Source organism: Phalacrocorax aristotelis, chromosome 15 (genome assembly GCF_949628215.1).
Source record: "Phalacrocorax aristotelis chromosome 15, bGulAri2.1, whole genome shotgun sequence".
NCBI classification, from domain to species: domain Eukaryota; kingdom Metazoa; phylum Chordata; class Aves; order Suliformes; family Phalacrocoracidae; genus Phalacrocorax; species Phalacrocorax aristotelis.
In genome coordinates, this window is record NC_134290.1 from 7,964,676 (window position 1) to 7,980,407 (window position 15,732).

Below are 15,732 nucleotides of genomic sequence, written 5' to 3' on the forward strand. Positions count from 1 at the left end.
AATGCTGTTGAGCGTACCTGAATGGATTGTCTTATACACGCTGTACCCTGATGGCAGCCAGGACGTGGGCCGGGTAGCAGTAAACGGGCGCTAGAAAAGTTGTATGAGTAAATTCCTAAATGAATGCATGAAGCCATATTCCCTGCATGCTGCCTGGCAGTGGTTTGAAATGTCCCTAAGATGAGAGGAGAAATTCCAGGAAGCTTTTTCATCCATCCCTACCCCACATCTCCACAGCGATGTCTTACGTCTCCTACAGCGCAGAGAAGTCCGTGCAGAAAGCCGGGCCCTAGCAGCGGCAGTTTCGTATTGAAGAACACTTGTGAACCACTACCAGCTAATGTAAAAGCGATCCTAAAATGGTCTTGTTGTTCTGTCACGTTCAACTTCTACTTTCCTTTTCCAGAAACCCAAATCTGAACTGGTAAGGACTTCTTTGCGTCTGCTGACATCTAGTGCCTACAGACTCCAATCCGAGTGCAAAAAAACCCTTCCCGTGGAGACGTGCCCTACGACAGACATCCAGCTGGTCACACAGCAAGTTATCCAGTGCGCCTACGACATCGCCAAGGCTGCTAAACAGCTGGTTACCATCACAACCAAAGAGAACAACAACTGAGTCACACTTGGCTTTTTACTCTTGTTTTTTAAAGGTTGAATTTCAAATATAGGTGTGGAACTATTCCCATTTTTATGAGAAAAACTAAAGGGGCAAGAAACTTTTTTTTTTTTAAAACTCAGTATTATTTTTGCATGTTTTCTAACAATTTTATGATTAATTTAACCCACTGCCTTATTTTGTGCCTGTGTTGCCAGTTTAGTTACAGATCATAGCATGTTGCGTGTAGCTGTTGAGCTGTTATCACGTACCAGCGTTGTATCAAGCTCTTGCTAGGTGTTTCTCTGGGGCCACGTTCTCCTTTCAGATACTGCTTGCAACCCCCCCCCCCCCCCCGCCCAAGTCAGCTGCGCGCATCAGAGGGCAGAATCTTGCCTCTGCTCTGTCCGTCCTGGAGCCTCGTGTGCCGTGATGCTGCTGACTGCGACCCCACAGCGGAACGGGCTCTGAAGGCTCCAGGACCGTAACTGCTATCCAGCAGGGAGAAGGAGGTTGTAGTCCTGATCATGGAGTACGAGCCGAATATTACCTGTTCCCATATCAACTGTTGTGCAATAATGTTTTTAGTCTGCTAAAACGATAGTAGTTGTGGGCATCCGAGCTTATTACATGTAACTATCCAAGGTCTTTGTCACTTTACCTGTTTTGGAAGGAATTTGAAACTTTAGTAGTTACTTCTTTTAGTTGTCACTATGCCATTAATATATGTTTGTTGCTTTAGGGCATTAGTGGTTAAAATATTATCCTTAGTTTCTGATTTTATAATTCGTTCTTAAGTTTCCTACAGGATTTTACAGTCTTCTTCAAGGCACCATCTTGTTTGCAGCAGCATTGCTCAGTAATGCAAGACGCAATTTTGCTAAAGATTTCTGTGATAGTTAAACAAAAAAGGAAGTTAAAAGAGTGCCAGTGCAAAAGCAGCTGCGTCTGCCATAGCGTGTAACCTCTGTACCTCAACATATCTGAATGTGAAAAGATTTCTGATATCCAGGAAGTTTTATGCGAATCATTCAAAATGTTACAACTTACCTATGGAGTAACCCAAGCCAGGCTGCCTGTTCGAAAGGTAGGTGGGTGACAAATGTCAGTGTGTGTTTTGGGTTTTTTCATTCATAACAGTTCATGGAACTGTGTCAGTCCATACTTTCAAAAATGAGGTCTTTGGGAAACTAAATTCCATGGTGGAGGGGGGGATCACTAATTCCTGCGATGCGGAAGCGGATTGTCGTTTTGGGGATTGGCTGCCGCTTAAAGCGATCTTTTAGTTAAGAGCAAAGTTACGGAACTGCAGCAGCTGTCACGTGGCGGCAGTTGATGTGAAGATTGAGACGGTTTTCACAGAAACATTTGAGTCAGAAACGGCTTTCTGCTGTTCCACAACCAGGCCTGCAGTCTGCCAAAACCACAAACTCTTCAAGGCTTTCTGGCAAAAAAACTGCCATATTTAGGTGAACTGAATTTCAGTGGTTGGTTCCTTCTCAAATCATACCATGTTTGTATGTATGTATAAACACTGAGTGCCATAACACTGTTGGATTCTGGTATGTTGTAATTAGCTCCTTTTTTTAAAGTAGTGCAAGCTTGAGGGAGGGAAGGAGTGGAGGGAGTAGATGACAACCCAGTAAATTAATGTTCTTCATTGTGGGGTTTTCTATTTCCTTTCTGCACGTCTGAATCCCAGGACTGTCTCTAAACTCACGGGAATGCGGACAGGCTGGGATTAGAACTGCAAAAGGCATTTGCAAAACCTACTTCAAAATTATGCTACTGGCAATTAACTACACTGATGGTCTTCTAGGAACTTTTCCTTAAAATTGGCATCATTGAAAGGCAGCGGATGGTATTTTTAAATCTCTCAGGACGCCATTATATGCTTTCCTTTAACATATCTTACCTGATTTCCAAAGCAGGTTGACACTGAGTTATGCTGTAAGTTATCAGTTGTTTAAACTTGCCTCTGTTCCAAAAAAAAAAAAGGATGTTTTAATAACTGCAAGCCCTTGTTGCAGCCACGCTAACGCCAGATTCTCTAAAATCAACCGTTCGCTTGTTGGAAGGCGTAGCTGTCAAGGCATGGCCAACCCGGAACGGACAGCCCCTTCTGTCACTTGAATCAGCATTTCTGGTCCGTTCCCCCATCTCCAAGCAAACGTTTGTTCCAGGCTGGGCATGGTCCCCCTGCATCACCGCTCCCGAACCACTGTGACTGTCACGCAAGACAACAGGCCATTTTCTGATGTCCTCGGTAACAGAAGGGGTCTGAGCATGGGCTGATGTGCTGCGTCAGCTCCTTTCACAAACGAGTGGGGTGGGTCAAAACAATGGTGGAACTAAATAGCAGTATGTACATCAGCCCTCAAATCATACTGCACTGTGGGGCAGGAGTTGTAGTACCTGGAGTAACAATGGTGGGTTTTTTATGACTAGGTCTCCTCCTTTTTCACAGAATGCTGCATAGGAACGTAAAATTTTTTTTGCCTTTCTCCAAAACTTGTATTTATCTGTGTCATTCTGTCTGTACAATATTTTGACTTAATCTTTTGTTTACTGTATTACTATAAAATGCTAAAACCCTTTCAGTGTGCAGAGTTATTTGGGGTTATGTGACTGCTGGTTCCCTAAAGAAAAGATCTGGAAAAGGTTCCCATAGTTGAGTAAAGCCTGCGGTGCCGAAGCAGCACCTGTCTCTGTACCAGCCCTGTGACAGCTCCTCAGGCCGGGCTCTGAGCATGCCACAGCAGCTGCAGGCGCCTGTGCTAATAGCAAGGAGTCAAGTGCAATAACCACCCCTCCCCTCCTGTGGCAGCAGTTTGCTCGCGTAAAGAAACAAAAGGTTGTTCACGTTGCTGTTATTCATTATTTTATGAAATGAGTTCAATGAATGAAGTCTTCAGTACCTCCTGGAGAGGAACTGGGCATGTTAACAGTTACTGCCACAGCACACGTTATCTTATGGCTTTGCAATGTGTTAAGAATTAACTCTGAAAAGCCAGCTGGGCCTAGAGGCAGGTCCTGCTTCTTGGCGGCAGGAGCCTGGCATGGCGTGGGTTACGGTCCCCGTTCCAGGGCAGGACAGAGTCTGTCACAGTTCGGATCGAAAGGGCCTGTTTATTTGCTGTCTCGCCCCAGTGTCGCACATGCTAAAATGCATCATCACAACTCCCAAGCACGGAGAAAGTGAAGCAGTTCAGTCCGCCAGGGGCACCTGCGCCTCCGCCTTCTGGAAGCGGTAGGAATTTGCTCGCGTTCAGCTGGGCTGCAGCTAAGTATTTTCAGAAGTCTACTGCGCCGAGTCTCAGTGTCACTGTAGGCTACCAGAGCCACCCTTATTTCAGGGGTTCCTTCAGAGTTCTCTTTCTGTAGTCTGCAACTGCATTTAGTGCTCGTTCCTCGGGTGCAAAGAGCCTTCAGGTCCATGCTGCTTTCGGGTAACTGTGGAGCTAATGGTGTCAAAACAAAGATCGTAACTACACTTCATGGGCTCTAGAATTAACCTTCCACCTGTGTGCTATTCAGCCTGCAAAGAAGGGACTGCGGAGGGTACAGCATATCCTCCGAGAAAAAGCATCAGTAGTGTCTGAAAGCTGATACCTGAAGGCAGTAACACCTTCTTCCAGCTTTCTCTGGCTTTAGCAGCTACTGTCCAACAAATGACAGAGGTGAGTTACTCTGCCGAGTAGCTCATAGATTAGTATGAAAAATACGAGCTGCTGGACATGTGGTTACTCAAAGTCAGCTTAGTTTTAAGAGCTAGGCAAAGCACAATGGAAGAGGGAAGGACGCTGAGCAGCCGAGATGTGCTGTACCGACTGCATTAATGCAGCTGGCAATGCTGAGAATTAGAACATTTGAGGCAGTAGCAACAAGTCTGCCTCAAAAATGATTTAAAAATTGGGACCTAAAGCATCTATATCAGCAAAAGAAAAGCAATTTCTAAGAAAGAACTATAGACCTCTGTTAGAGACAGTGCCAGGAGCAGACCCAGCCTTCTGCCAGCTAAGGTGCAGACCAGAGCAGTGGCGGTTGCGCGATGCAGTCGCCTCCCCGCTGGGCTCGCCTGTCAGGGTGCGTGTACGCCCAGGCCTCCCCGCACTGCGGTACCTACCCTGCTGCGATACCCCTGCTCGGCCATGCACCTGGCCTCCTGCCGCACCAGCTCCTGGCAGCGCTGCCGCGCTGGTCTCTCCTCTTCCTCCTCCTCCCTCTGGCACTGCTGCTCCTCCTGTTCTAGCAAGTGGCGCTCTGTCAGCTGGGCACGGAGAAGACAGAGCTGTTACGGTGAGATCGGACGGACTGGGCGCCTCCAGCAGTGGGGTGTGTATCTGGAAAGCATGCTGTACCTGCGCCTCCAGCTCCTGCCTGCGGGCCATGCTCAGTTCCTCCTCCTGCTCCTTCTCTTGCCTAGCCCGCTCTTTCGCCTCTTCGAGTTCTTTAATCAGCTGCTCTCGATACTTTATAGACTCTTCTTGGGCTTGCCTGTTTAACTCCATCTTCTCTTGGATCTGGCGCTGCCTGCTTGCAAGGACCTTTGTGAAGTAAGAGGATTAAGGGAGAAGATAAGTCAAGCGAGGGGCCAGTTTTGGAAGCAGAACTGGGGAAATCTCAGTACAGGCAGTTACACAGTTCTCAGAAAATGTATCGGACAAGCAGAAAAATTCTGCCCTGGGTGTTGAAGGCTGTAACCCTCTGGAGGCTGGAGTGTCACAGCCGAACCAGGAGAGACACCTCATCAAAGAAGGTCATCACCTCATTCATCAGGCGATCCCTGGCCGCCTTCTCTCTTTCCCACTCCTCTTCCCTCTTCTCCCACATTTTTCTAGCTTCTTCTCTAAAAGAGAGAGGAATAATTATCTCTAAGGTTACTACTTGCAGTCAAAAAAACCCTATATACCCCATGGGCATAGACGAGCTACTCTGTGCTTTAGAGAAGCGCTTGCGTTTTTCTCTTCACGTTTGTTGCCAGGCGTGCCCACCCCACCCGTGCCTATGCCAGAGAGCTCCTCTGCTTTCCCTGTTACTGCGCAGCAGGAGGTAATGCGCTGAAGGAAACGCTGGCCTGTAGCAGGACTTCTTGGATGTACTAATCTGCACCAGGCACAGGAAGGCCTCAGGAGGAAGCGTGCCTCTACCAAGGTTACTACTTCACACGGGACGCGAGTAGTTAAGGGCATTGCGGGAAAAGCTGAAGACATCTTCCCTCTGCAACAAAACCTTCACCGAAATAAATTTATGTCCTGTCACCAGTGAAGATGCATTCTGAGCTGGGAAGAGCGTAAGCTGAATCTGAACAAGGAACCTGAGGCTGCTCTCATCTGCAAGCTCCGAGGTACAAAAAGAAACAATATGCCAGTTTTTGGAGTCACTGAGACTAAAACCCTCCACATCAGTACCACAGAATCATTGAAAGTTGGTCACAAAGTACTTAGAGCTAAAAGGTAATTCTTGCTGTCTCTGTGTCACTACCTTCTTTTGTTATTAAAGCTGCTGCATTAGAGCTAATGTAACAGAAATTATGGACTAGGTGTTGAGCCAAAGTAACTGAAAAACAGCTGCAGGTTTTGATTCTGTCCTGGCAGAAAAGCTTCGGGTCGGTCTGTACTGGCACGCTGACCACCTAGCATGGTATTAGCACACGGACTGAAGGGGCAGAGCTCACTTCTACCGCAGCGCTTCTAGAACTGCAAGGCCAAGCAGGCACCCCTTTCTAACATCCACTTTCAAAGCCTATTTAACAAACGCGAATGTTGCTCTGCCAACCAGGCAGGCACATTCAGCACATGCGGTCTCTTTAGACGACGTTCAAAGGTGGGCAGACTCACCTAAAAATAGTCTGCAGCTCTGCCTCCCTCTCCTTTTCTAACTGGAGCTGTTCCTCAATGACACGTTTCATCCAGGCAACGTCTGCAACAGCTCGTTCTCGTCGTGCAGACTGGCGGCGCTGATCCTCATCTTCTTTTGCAAGGAGGGCTAATAAGATTTGCCTGTCTATCTCCTTGACAAAAACCACAAGATTAACAATGATCCAACAGGCTCCCAGCCCATGTGCAGGGCTACTCTAAACAAGTTATTGGTGACGTAGTGTCAAGGGTGTGCTCAGGAAGACACTGTCTGCTGGCTTCCCCATGATCTTTTTGCTCCAGCCCTGTTCACAAGCTGGAAGGGGCTTCCAACTAATTATCTGTAGGCATCAGAGGTGGACGCATAAACAAAACACAAAGAACAAGTTTCTTCAGCACACAGTATCTATAACGTATGAATCATGGGGTACTTTCTCTTACCAGTTCCTCTTGTATCTGCTGGGCTCGTCTCCTTAGCTGGGCATTGCACTGATGCCTCAAAAAGCGACTGAAGGAGAAAAAAGACATTCACACTGACGCTAAAGCCCTGTGTGATTGTACACCAGCACTCGAGAAGCTATATCTACAACGTAACTTAGAGGCAACAGAGGTACCTGCTACTGCTACCATAGGCAAAAAGAAGTAATGGCACCAATGCGTTTGCTCTCTGGCTGTTCTGGGCGCTTCCATCGAAACCCACACATTTACAACCCACCGCTGCTATCTGAAGTAGCTCCTTGTGCCGCAGCTACTACTGCGGACATAGGAACAGGTCCTGTCCAAGCCCTGCTGAAACAGGCTACACGCAATCTCGTACCCAAGTTCCTTCTTCTTCCGGTGCTCTTCCATTTGTTTCCTTTCTTCTTCCAAGTTCTCCAGCTCCCACTGCTGCTTTAATAAATTTTCTTGTTCTTTTTTCAGCTTTGTTGCCTAAAAGGAAAAAACCAACCACTAAGAAAGAGTACGTCAGAAAGCTAGGACATCCCAGAGAGAGCGTTTGTACTGGAGTTTGTACCCCGTTCTCTCCTCTGCAAGCAATCAAAATCCTCATTGCAGCAAATATTCCATATTAATTTAATTTGTGGCTCAGTGGCTCACAGCTCAAGAGACACTGTGAGAAGCCCCAGCAGAAAAAGCCTTTGACCTGAACCTGTCACACTTAAAAGTTCCTACAAATCTTTTTCTCACCTGGTGCCGCACCAAAGGGTGCTCACATTTCAAGAGGAGCAAACAAAAGCTACCGCAATGCAGTTACTCTGCCAGCGTTCATGGGAGAGGTCTACCTTACCAACAGAAATTAGGTCACAACTAACTTTATTCCAGATTTAATCTACTGGAAACCTGGAGGGAAGAGGCCAGATCAGTGTTGCTGTACTTCCAAGTGAAACAATGAATTTCCTTCTCAAATGAGGAGAAAACAAAGATTACCTTAGTCTCCTGTAATTTCAGTTCTTCTATTTGTTGAAGCAATGTCTCTGCTTGTTCCTTCTCTTCCAGCTGACGCTTCTCTTCCTCTTGTCTCATTCTTTCCAGCGCTTCCCTTTGTGCAATTTCATATTCATTTTCATGACGTTTTCTCTCTTCAAGTTCAGTTGCTTCTTGCTTTCCGAACCAAAAGAAAGCACAGCACAGCATTTAAGGTTAGGCTAACACAAAGAAATAGCCTCCGGCTCAGGAAATCCACAAATCAAACCTCCTGCAAGCTGACACATACTGGGAAAATATGGAACAAAATACACTAGGAAGGAACACAAGTACAAAGCAAAACTACCTGCTGATCACTGCCTGAAAATGGTTATCAGCCTATACACACCCTTCGCAGGACCCTGCACAGGTGGTCTTAAAGATACACTCAGTTTTTCCTATTACAACATAGACTATTGTTTTAGTTAACTCTGAAATGCGTATTTGAAGGCCTTTATTATTCTCTCACATCAAAATCACTGCATTCCCATATCTAGTACGTGCATATTCAAACACTGAGCTCTTGCAGCTTTGCCCTGGCTCTGCTCTGCACTTTGCTGTTTGTTAGACAAGCACCCAGTGCCACACCGAATCCTGCAACAGACCCACTCAGCAGAGAACACTGGATTTTCCAGGATACAGAGAGCGTGGACTTAGACAGGAACGGTGGCTCTTCATTAGAAGCATCCCTCCTGTTAGCAGGTCCTGTGGTTCTGCAGACACCAGAACACCCCACTGCCATGGGAACAAGCACGGTGACCTCAGTCGCTATTTGGTTCAAGACTGGTGTGAGAAAAACAAACAAACAGCCAACTCCCACTCCCTCCACACCTGAGCCGTGTCTGTACAGGAAGGCAAGCTGTCTGCCAGGCAGGTCAAAAGGCACATAGCACCACATCTCCACCTGCTCACGTGTTTCAGGAGTCTGCCCTAGTGACCAGTAACACCAGGGCTACCCCAGCGTACCTTGGCTTTTTGCATTAGCTGATCACCCCAAGCCTCTACTGCGTGCTTCCTGTGCAGCTCTGACTCCACCTGCAGATGACAACAGATGCCATTAGTGCCAGTGGCTCTCCCGTCCCCCAGGATCTAGACAGACTCTCTAGAGCTCCTCCCAGCCCAGCCAGAGCCCTGAAGTCCCAGCAGGATCTGCCCCTGCAGAGGTGGGCTCGTCTGTGTGTCCTTGGTGCCCAGCAGGTCACAAGCTGAGGGTCAATGTCACGTGCCAGCTCTGCGAAACACTACAGTGACACTGAAACCAGAACTGTGGCAGCTAGAGCAGCAGGTCGGTGGAATAAAGAATAAGGAAGCACCAAGGACAATGCAGGTACAGCTTTAAAAAGGACCTGAGATATTTACATCACAGCAGTGAAAATCTCCTCTCAGTGTCAGAACAGATTCCTGACTGTTTTTGAAAAATACCAGTTTTGAGGGAGACTTCTTACACAGTTAAGCCATTTCCTTTTTTGCCTTTTGCTTATCAGAACTCAGGACAATTGCTGTGATTCAAGATGAATGACAACTGTAGATGTATGATAACTTTTGAGTTAAAAACTGGTTTAATAAATGCAAGGCAACAAGCACTAAAAAGAAAGTAACATCACCTCCCGAAGCTCAGCGTTGTTTTTCTTCCAGTGCTCACACAGCAGCCGCTCAGCAACCTGGAAACACAAGAGCTGGATTATGTCAGAGTACAGAAGAACTCGAGATCTCGAGTACTGTGCGCAGGTTTGGGTGCCACAGTATCCTTTATATTAAGGATACAAAGCTACTAGAGAGTGTCTAGAGGAGAGCCACGAAGTTGGTGAAGGGTTTAAAGGGGAAGCTGTATGAGGAGCAGATGAAGTAATTTGGTTTTTTCAGCCTGGAGGAAGATGAGGGCAGCCCTCATCGCGGTCTGCAGCTCCCTCCCAAGGGGAGGAGGAGGGGCAGGCGCTGGTCTCTGCTCTCTGGTGACCAACGCCAGGCCCCGAGGGAATGGCAGGGAGATGTGCCAGGGGAGGGTTAGGCTGGGCATTAGGAGAAGGCCCTTCCCCCAGAGGGTGGTGGAGCCCTGGAACAGGCTCCCCAGGGAGGCATCACGGCACCAGCCTGGTGATATTCCAGAAGCACTTGGACAAGGCCCTCAGAGACACGGTGTGAATTTGGGGTGTCCTGTGCAGGGACAGGAGCCGGACTCGATGGTCCTTGCGGGTCCCTTCCAGCTCAGGACATTCTATAGTCTCTAACCCTCCCAAGGCAGCCATTAGCTGAGCGCACCAAGCGCTGAAAAACGCCCTGGGGGCACCTCTGTGGAGACCCCAACAAGTGCAATTTGCACATCTAAAGCCAGGGCGCCGGCAGAGCCGTACGAGCGCTCCTCCGCCGAGCGCCGGCAGCGCCCAGGAACGGAGCCCGGGCTGCCGGGCCGCGGGAGGGCCCCGCCGCTCCCTCACCTGCCTCCTCCGCTCCTCCCGGCTGGCTCGCAGCTCCTCGCTCCGCTGCCGCATCCCGACGGCCTCCGCCCCGCGGACCCGCCGCAGCTCCGCCGCCAGCGCCTCCCGCTCCTCGCCGAGCAGCCGCCGGAGCCGCGACCGTCGCTCCTCCAGCCGGGCCGCCGCCGCCTCCTCTGCCTCCCGCCGCGCCGCCGCCGTGCTGCGACACACCCGGGAGCGTCAGGGGGGAAACGGCCTCCCCTCCCGGTGCCCGGCCTCCCTCCCCCGGGCCCGGCCCGTACCGGGGCGGGAGGGCGCCCGGTGTGCTCCACCGCGCCTGCCTGGAGCAGCAAATGGCGGCCTCGGCGAAGGAGCGACTGGCCCGCTCCCACTGCTGCCGGCTGCGCGCCTCCAGCTCCCGCCGCCGCTCGGTAGCCCACCGCTCCGGGGCGCGGGCCCGGCCCCACGCCGCCCGCCGCAGCGCCATGGCCCGCCGCCCGGTACCGAGGGCCGGCTCCATGGCAACGCTCCCGGCCGCTACGGCCGCCGCCGAGGGACATGCCGGGCCCAGCTTCGCGGGAACGGAGGAGCGGCCGCTCCCCGCGGGCTCGCACCGGGCCGCCCCGCCCCGGAGGACCGCGTTCTGCCGCCCAGCTGGGCAAGGAGACCACCAGTCCCCGGGCTTGTGTCAGCACTGGTGTGGCCAGCAGGAGCGGGGCAGGGATCGCACCCCGTTCTCGGCACTGGTGAGGCCGCGCCTCGAATCCTGGGTTCAGTTTGGGACCCCTCAGGACAAGGACACTGAGGTGCTGGAGCGTGTCCAGAGAAGGGCAGTGAAGGTGGTGAAGGGTCTGGAGAGCAGGTCTGATGAGGAGCGGCTGAGGGAGCTGGGGGGGTTTAGCCTGGAGAAGAGGAGGCTGAGGGGAGACCTTAATGCTCTCTACAACTACCTGAAAGGAGGTTGTAGTGAGGTGGGGGTTGGTCTCTTCTCCCAAGTAACAAGTGATACGGTGAGAGGAAATGGCCTCAAGCTGCATCAGGGGAGGTTTAGAATTGGTATTAGGGAAAATATATTTACTAAAAGAGCGGTCAGGCATTGGAACAGGCTGCCCAGAGAGGTGGTGGAGTCACCATCCATGGAGGCGCTCAAAAAATGTGTAGACGTGGTAGTTCAGGAAATGGTTTACGAGGCACGGTGGTGTTGGGTTGATGGTTGGACTTGATGATACTAGAGGTCTTTTCCAACCTTTATGATTCTATGTTTCTGCCAGCCTTGGTGGCAACACCAGCCCAGCGTTACCTGCAGAAGCTTGTCCCACACCAAGCCCCAACCAGCCAGGCTCTGGCTGAGCTGGGATGTGCCAAGTACCTGGGACGGGTCGTGGGCACTGCAGGCACCGGCTCAGCGGAGGCAGGAGGCAGCAGCCGGTGAACCCTGTGTGTTCTGCTGCTGGTGACATGCGGCTCCCAGCTGCGGCCTTCTGCCAACACCCTCTGCCCGAGCCAGGGATCGGTATCACCCCACGACCTGTTTTTCATGCTAAAACCACCAGATTTGGGGTCCTGCACCAGTAAATACCCTTCCCAGTGCTGCAGCCGAGCCTCTCCCCTCTCCCATCCCCTCTCCCTATGCTGCCAGATCCCCATGTCCCGCTGCGGTGAGGTGAGCTCACTCTGCCCGGACGGAGCTCGGTGTCACTTTCCACCCCCAGCCCTTTGCAGAGGTGTTTAAAATTAATCACTCCCTCATTAGGGTTTAGGCTGGGCTGTTGGCCAGGCACAGGCCAGGCCGTGCCAGGGCAGCGAGGGATGCGCTACCTGAACCATCTGCTCCCTATGAAAATTGATGTCCTCTAAATAATTCAACAACGACCGGCCTGGAACGCGGCACCGGGGCCGGGGAGGAAGGGCCGGTGCGGGCCCAGACGGTGTAAACACCCACGGCGGGGGATGCTCGGCTTTCCCCTCCGCACCGGGGTCCTGAGCAGGCCGGGGCCGAGCCGCGCTGCCCCCGGGCGGCAGCGGGGGATGAACCGGGGTAGGCTGAGCGGCGATGGGACCGGCCAGCTTGCCTCCACCGGCAGCGGCCTGCTCTGGGTGCTGGGGCTGAGGGAGCTCTGAGGGCAGCGCGGCGCGGCCCCGCCCCGCAGCGCTGTCCCTGCCCCCCAGCACCGCCCCGAGGCCCTATTGGCGGGCGGGGTGTGGGCGGTGCGCTGCCATTGGTCGGAGCGGCGTGGGCGGCAGCGCGGGGCCGGGCCGGGCGGCGGGGCCGGTTCCGGTACGGGGCCGGTACCGAGGCTGGCGCCGGTGCGGAGCGGGCGGTGCGGGGCCGGGCTATGGCGCTGCTGCTGGAGCATGAGTTCAAGCCGTTGCCGGCCGACAAGCAGATCGAGACGCTGCCCTTCCTGGAGGCCGTGGCACACCTGCCGCCCTTCTTCGGTGAGCCCGTCCGTGGGGGTGGGAGCCTACGGCAGGGCCCGGCCCGGCACCGGCGCCGCCGCTGCGCCCAGCCGTGGCCGTCTGCTGGCAGAGAGCCCTCGGGCCCCGCCGGACAGGGAAGCCTCTCCCCGCTCCTAGGTGTCCCCCCCGGTCCGGCGTGCTCGCCTCTGGGGCTCCCCTGGTCTGGGTCGTGTTCACCCCGCCCCGGTCCTGGGCCCCCGGTAAGTGCTCACCCCCCGGGCCCGACTGATACCCTCCCCCGGTGCCTGGTGTCGGCCGGGGAAGCGGCCCCGTGGGGCCGGGGTTGCATCACGGTCCCTGTCAAACCTGCCGAGCAGCCCCGTTGGGAAACGTCCCGCTGACCCCGGGGCCCCACGCCCCGGCAGAGCTGCTGCCGCCGCCGCAGTGGGGCCCGGCCACCTTCCTTTAGCCCGCCCCGGCCGGAGGCATCGCTCGGGGCAGGCGCTGCCCGTGGATCCCACCCGTGTCTGGGCCGGGGGTGTGTGTTGGCATGGCCGCCCTCGTGCCACAATGGCCTGCGCCGTCCTGCCTGCCCTCCACAATGTCAGCCATTGTGTGACGGCTCGGTGGCAGGGCTCGGCTGGGCAGGCGTGGGGCTGCCTGCCTGGGGATGGGCACGGAGGGTCCTGAGTCCTTCTGGCCGCTCCAGACCACGGCATCGGGGCTGTGTCCTGGGGCGGGGGTTCCTGGCGGGGCCGGGGCAGGAGGCAGGGCTGTCCTGGAGGGTCAGCAGCCACTCGCCACGGCCACGCATGAAGCCTGAAGATCCACTCCCAGCCTCGCTGCCATGTGTCCTCAGTGCCTTGGCTGTGGTTAAGGTGAAACCTGTTGGTTACGACTCAGGACTTTGTGGCATCTCCTGTGTCCCCTAATGACAAATTGTCCTTCCTCCGTGTTTCCACAGATTGCCTGGGGACTCCCATCGTCTACTCACCAGTCAAAGCAGACCTGACTGGAAATATCAAGGTAAGAAGGAATGCAGGAGGGCTCAGCGGGGGTGAACCCCCAAGTAAAGAATCTGTGGGATTGGACAGGCAAGTCCCAGAGATGTTTAAAAAGGACTTTTCTTCCCATGGGGCTTTCGGGCTCAGTGGTGGCTCATCTCGGTGTGTTATTATTAATGAAGATCCCTGGTGAAAGCACTGTTTAGCAGTTGCAGTGCTCACTCCAGACACCATGTTTCCCCACGCTGAGCACCAGCCCGCTGCCGCTCTGCCCAGCAGCTCCCAGGAGCAAACCCCCCCTTCTCTGCCCTCTCAGAAATCCGGGCGGTTTACGACTCCAACCCCGCCAAGTTCAAAACGCTGCAGAACATCCTGGAGGTGGAGAAGGAGATGCACGGCTCGGCCTGGCCCAAGACAGGCGCGACACTGGCGCTGATGTGGTTGAAAAGGTGATTTATGCTGTCTGGGGCTGCTCCGGGCTGTGTCCCAGCATACGGGGAGTCCATTGAAGGCCTGCTGGAGGCTGCTGCGGGGAGCGTGGGTCCACTGGGTCCCTTCAGGCTGGGTCTGGCCGGGGCAGCATGGGGTGCTGTGTTTTGGGGAGCACAGCCCAGCGTGCTGGCTGCATAGGCAGGATCATGCAGGGGCAGGCAATCAGCCCTGTGGGAGGGTGTGCTGCTCGGGCTGTGGGTTTTTGGGGGGCCTGGATGCACTGAGTTCAGGGCTGCCTTGCTGGAGGCTGGGAAGCAGCATCCACTTCCCCACCCCAATATTTCTCTTCTTCTCACAGGGGCCTGAAATTCATGCTTGGTGTTGCTGCAGAGCATCTCTGATGGTGAGCGGGACGAGGAGCACCCGAACCTCATCCGAGTGAATGCCATGAAGGCTTACGAGATTGCACTGAAGAAATACCACGGCTGGATGCTGCAGAAGCTCTTCACGGTGAGCATTCATGTCTCTGCAGAGGAAAGCAGCCTTCCTTTAAGCCCAGCTGCTCCATTAGTTGCCCCAAGCAGCAATGTGTTTTAGGGGAATAAGGACTTGGAAACGTGGGAAGCTGCTGGTCTATTTTGAGCAGTATTTCCATGGGACCCTCTCTGCACATCCCTGCTTCTCCAGGTGTCCAGCCAACATCCCCAAGGTTGTTCCTATGCACCTCCAAGTGCCCAAAGACCCTGCAGCGTCCTGAATGGGTCACTCAGAGGTGCATGGGAACGACCCAAACCGGGGTCCTGCATGTGGGATGGGGAGGACTTTGGGTTTGTGGGAGCCTCACAGCTTCTTCCCCTTTTTTATAGGGCTCGGTCTATGCTCTTCCGTACAAATCAGATTTGTTGAAGGCATTAGAGAAGGGTAAAGAAGTCAAAGAGGAGGAAAGCATAGAGAAGATTCATCAGTTCCTCTCAAGGGTCACCCCCATCCTGGATGCAATTTATGAGATGTACACAAAGATGAACGCCGAGCTGAGCTACAAAGCCTAACGCTCGCACGGGACTGGCAGGGCTTTAATAAGGTGTGACGGGTGCTACCTGCATCTTAATCACTGAGGCAGCTGGGGCGGCTCCCGGCTGTCAGGGGACTTTCACTTTCGTCTAGGTCTGCAGTGGATAACCTGTTTTCTTAAGAAAAAAGAATTAATTTTCTATTGAGAATACAGCAATAAAACAATTGTACCCTGTGTCGTCGTAGGATTTCCCGAGCTTTTGTACTAAAGACGAAAAACAACTGCTTCTAATCCTAACCGCTGGGTTTACACCTACTGCGGGATGGGGAATGAAGCGTGGCTGGTGGCAGTGTCCTGCCGATACTGCCTTGGCTCTACCCTGACTCTTGGACTGCACTGCTGCACCCTCGGCTGCGCTGTGCCCGGCACCCACCGCATGCTGCTGAGAGCCTGATGCCACTCACCCACCGATGGGCGCCTGGGTAAGAAACTTCCCGAATTATGCCGGCAGTGCCCGCTGCAGAGGAGCTGATGCCTTCTGGGGTGAACC

At 53.3% G+C, this 15,732-nt stretch overlaps 3 protein-coding genes across 11 annotated transcripts in view; 2 read left to right on the forward strand and 1 right to left on the reverse strand.

Moving 5' to 3' along the window:
- The window catches only part of GIT2 (GIT ArfGAP 2), a 34,314-nt gene extending 31,119 nt beyond the window's left edge, over nt 1-3,195 (forward strand). For 5 of the 9 annotated variants that reach the window (XM_075110431.1, XM_075110433.1, XM_075110435.1 and 2 more), the window contains one exon: nt 407-3,195. In XM_075110431.1, the coding sequence (XP_074966532.1) occupies nt 407-619 (213 nt within the window). In that variant the 3' untranslated portion in view covers nt 620-3,195. The remainder of the gene's footprint in view (nt 1-406) is intronic. The other 4 variants (XR_012663234.1, XR_012663235.1, XR_012663236.1 and 1 more) reach the window with 2 other exon arrangements.
- A 267-nt stretch (nt 3,196-3,462) lies between these two features.
- TCHP (trichoplein keratin filament binding) lies at nt 3,463-10,888 on the reverse strand. The gene is made up of 12 exons (XM_075110446.1): nt 10,637-10,888; nt 10,356-10,554; nt 9,525-9,581; nt 8,887-8,955; nt 7,885-8,058; nt 7,274-7,386; nt 6,898-6,964; nt 6,439-6,611; nt 5,366-5,447; nt 4,960-5,145; nt 4,725-4,868; nt 3,463-4,059 (listed from the first exon to the last, which is right to left on the reverse strand). The coding sequence occupies exons 1-12, from the start codon at nt 10,852-10,854 to the stop codon at nt 4,027-4,029; spliced, it is 1,515 nt and encodes a 504-aa protein (XP_074966547.1). The 5' UTR covers nt 10,855-10,888; the 3' UTR covers nt 3,463-4,026.
- Nucleotides 10,889-12,576: 1,688 nt separating this feature from the next.
- On the forward strand, nt 12,577-15,416 carry GLTP (glycolipid transfer protein). Its single transcript, XM_075110447.1, is given in 6 exon segments — nt 12,577-12,773; nt 13,699-13,785; nt 14,055-14,187; nt 14,529-14,544; nt 14,546-14,680; nt 15,037-15,416. Coding segments are annotated over 6 exon segments (657 nt in total). The 5' UTR covers nt 12,577-12,670; the 3' UTR covers nt 15,220-15,416.
- The last annotated feature ends 316 nt before the right edge of the window (nt 15,417-15,732 follow it).

What these genes read in the sequence shown, in the direction of transcription:
- TCHP (XM_075110446.1), bottom strand. Translation starts at nt 10,854, where the DNA reads ATGGAGCCGGCCCTCGGTACCGGGCGGCGGGCCATGGCGCTGCGGCGG. An exon ending in GGGAGGAGCGGAGGAGGCAG is followed by an intron (nt 9,582 to 10,355) that starts GTGAGGGAGCGG and finishes TTGTGTTTCCAG; the next exon opens with GTTGCTGAGCGGCTGCTGTG. An exon ending in AGCAGGGGTATCGCAGCAGG is followed by an intron (nt 4,060 to 4,724) that starts GTAGGTACCGCA and finishes TGACACCATTAG; the next exon opens with CTCCACAGTTACCCGAAAGC.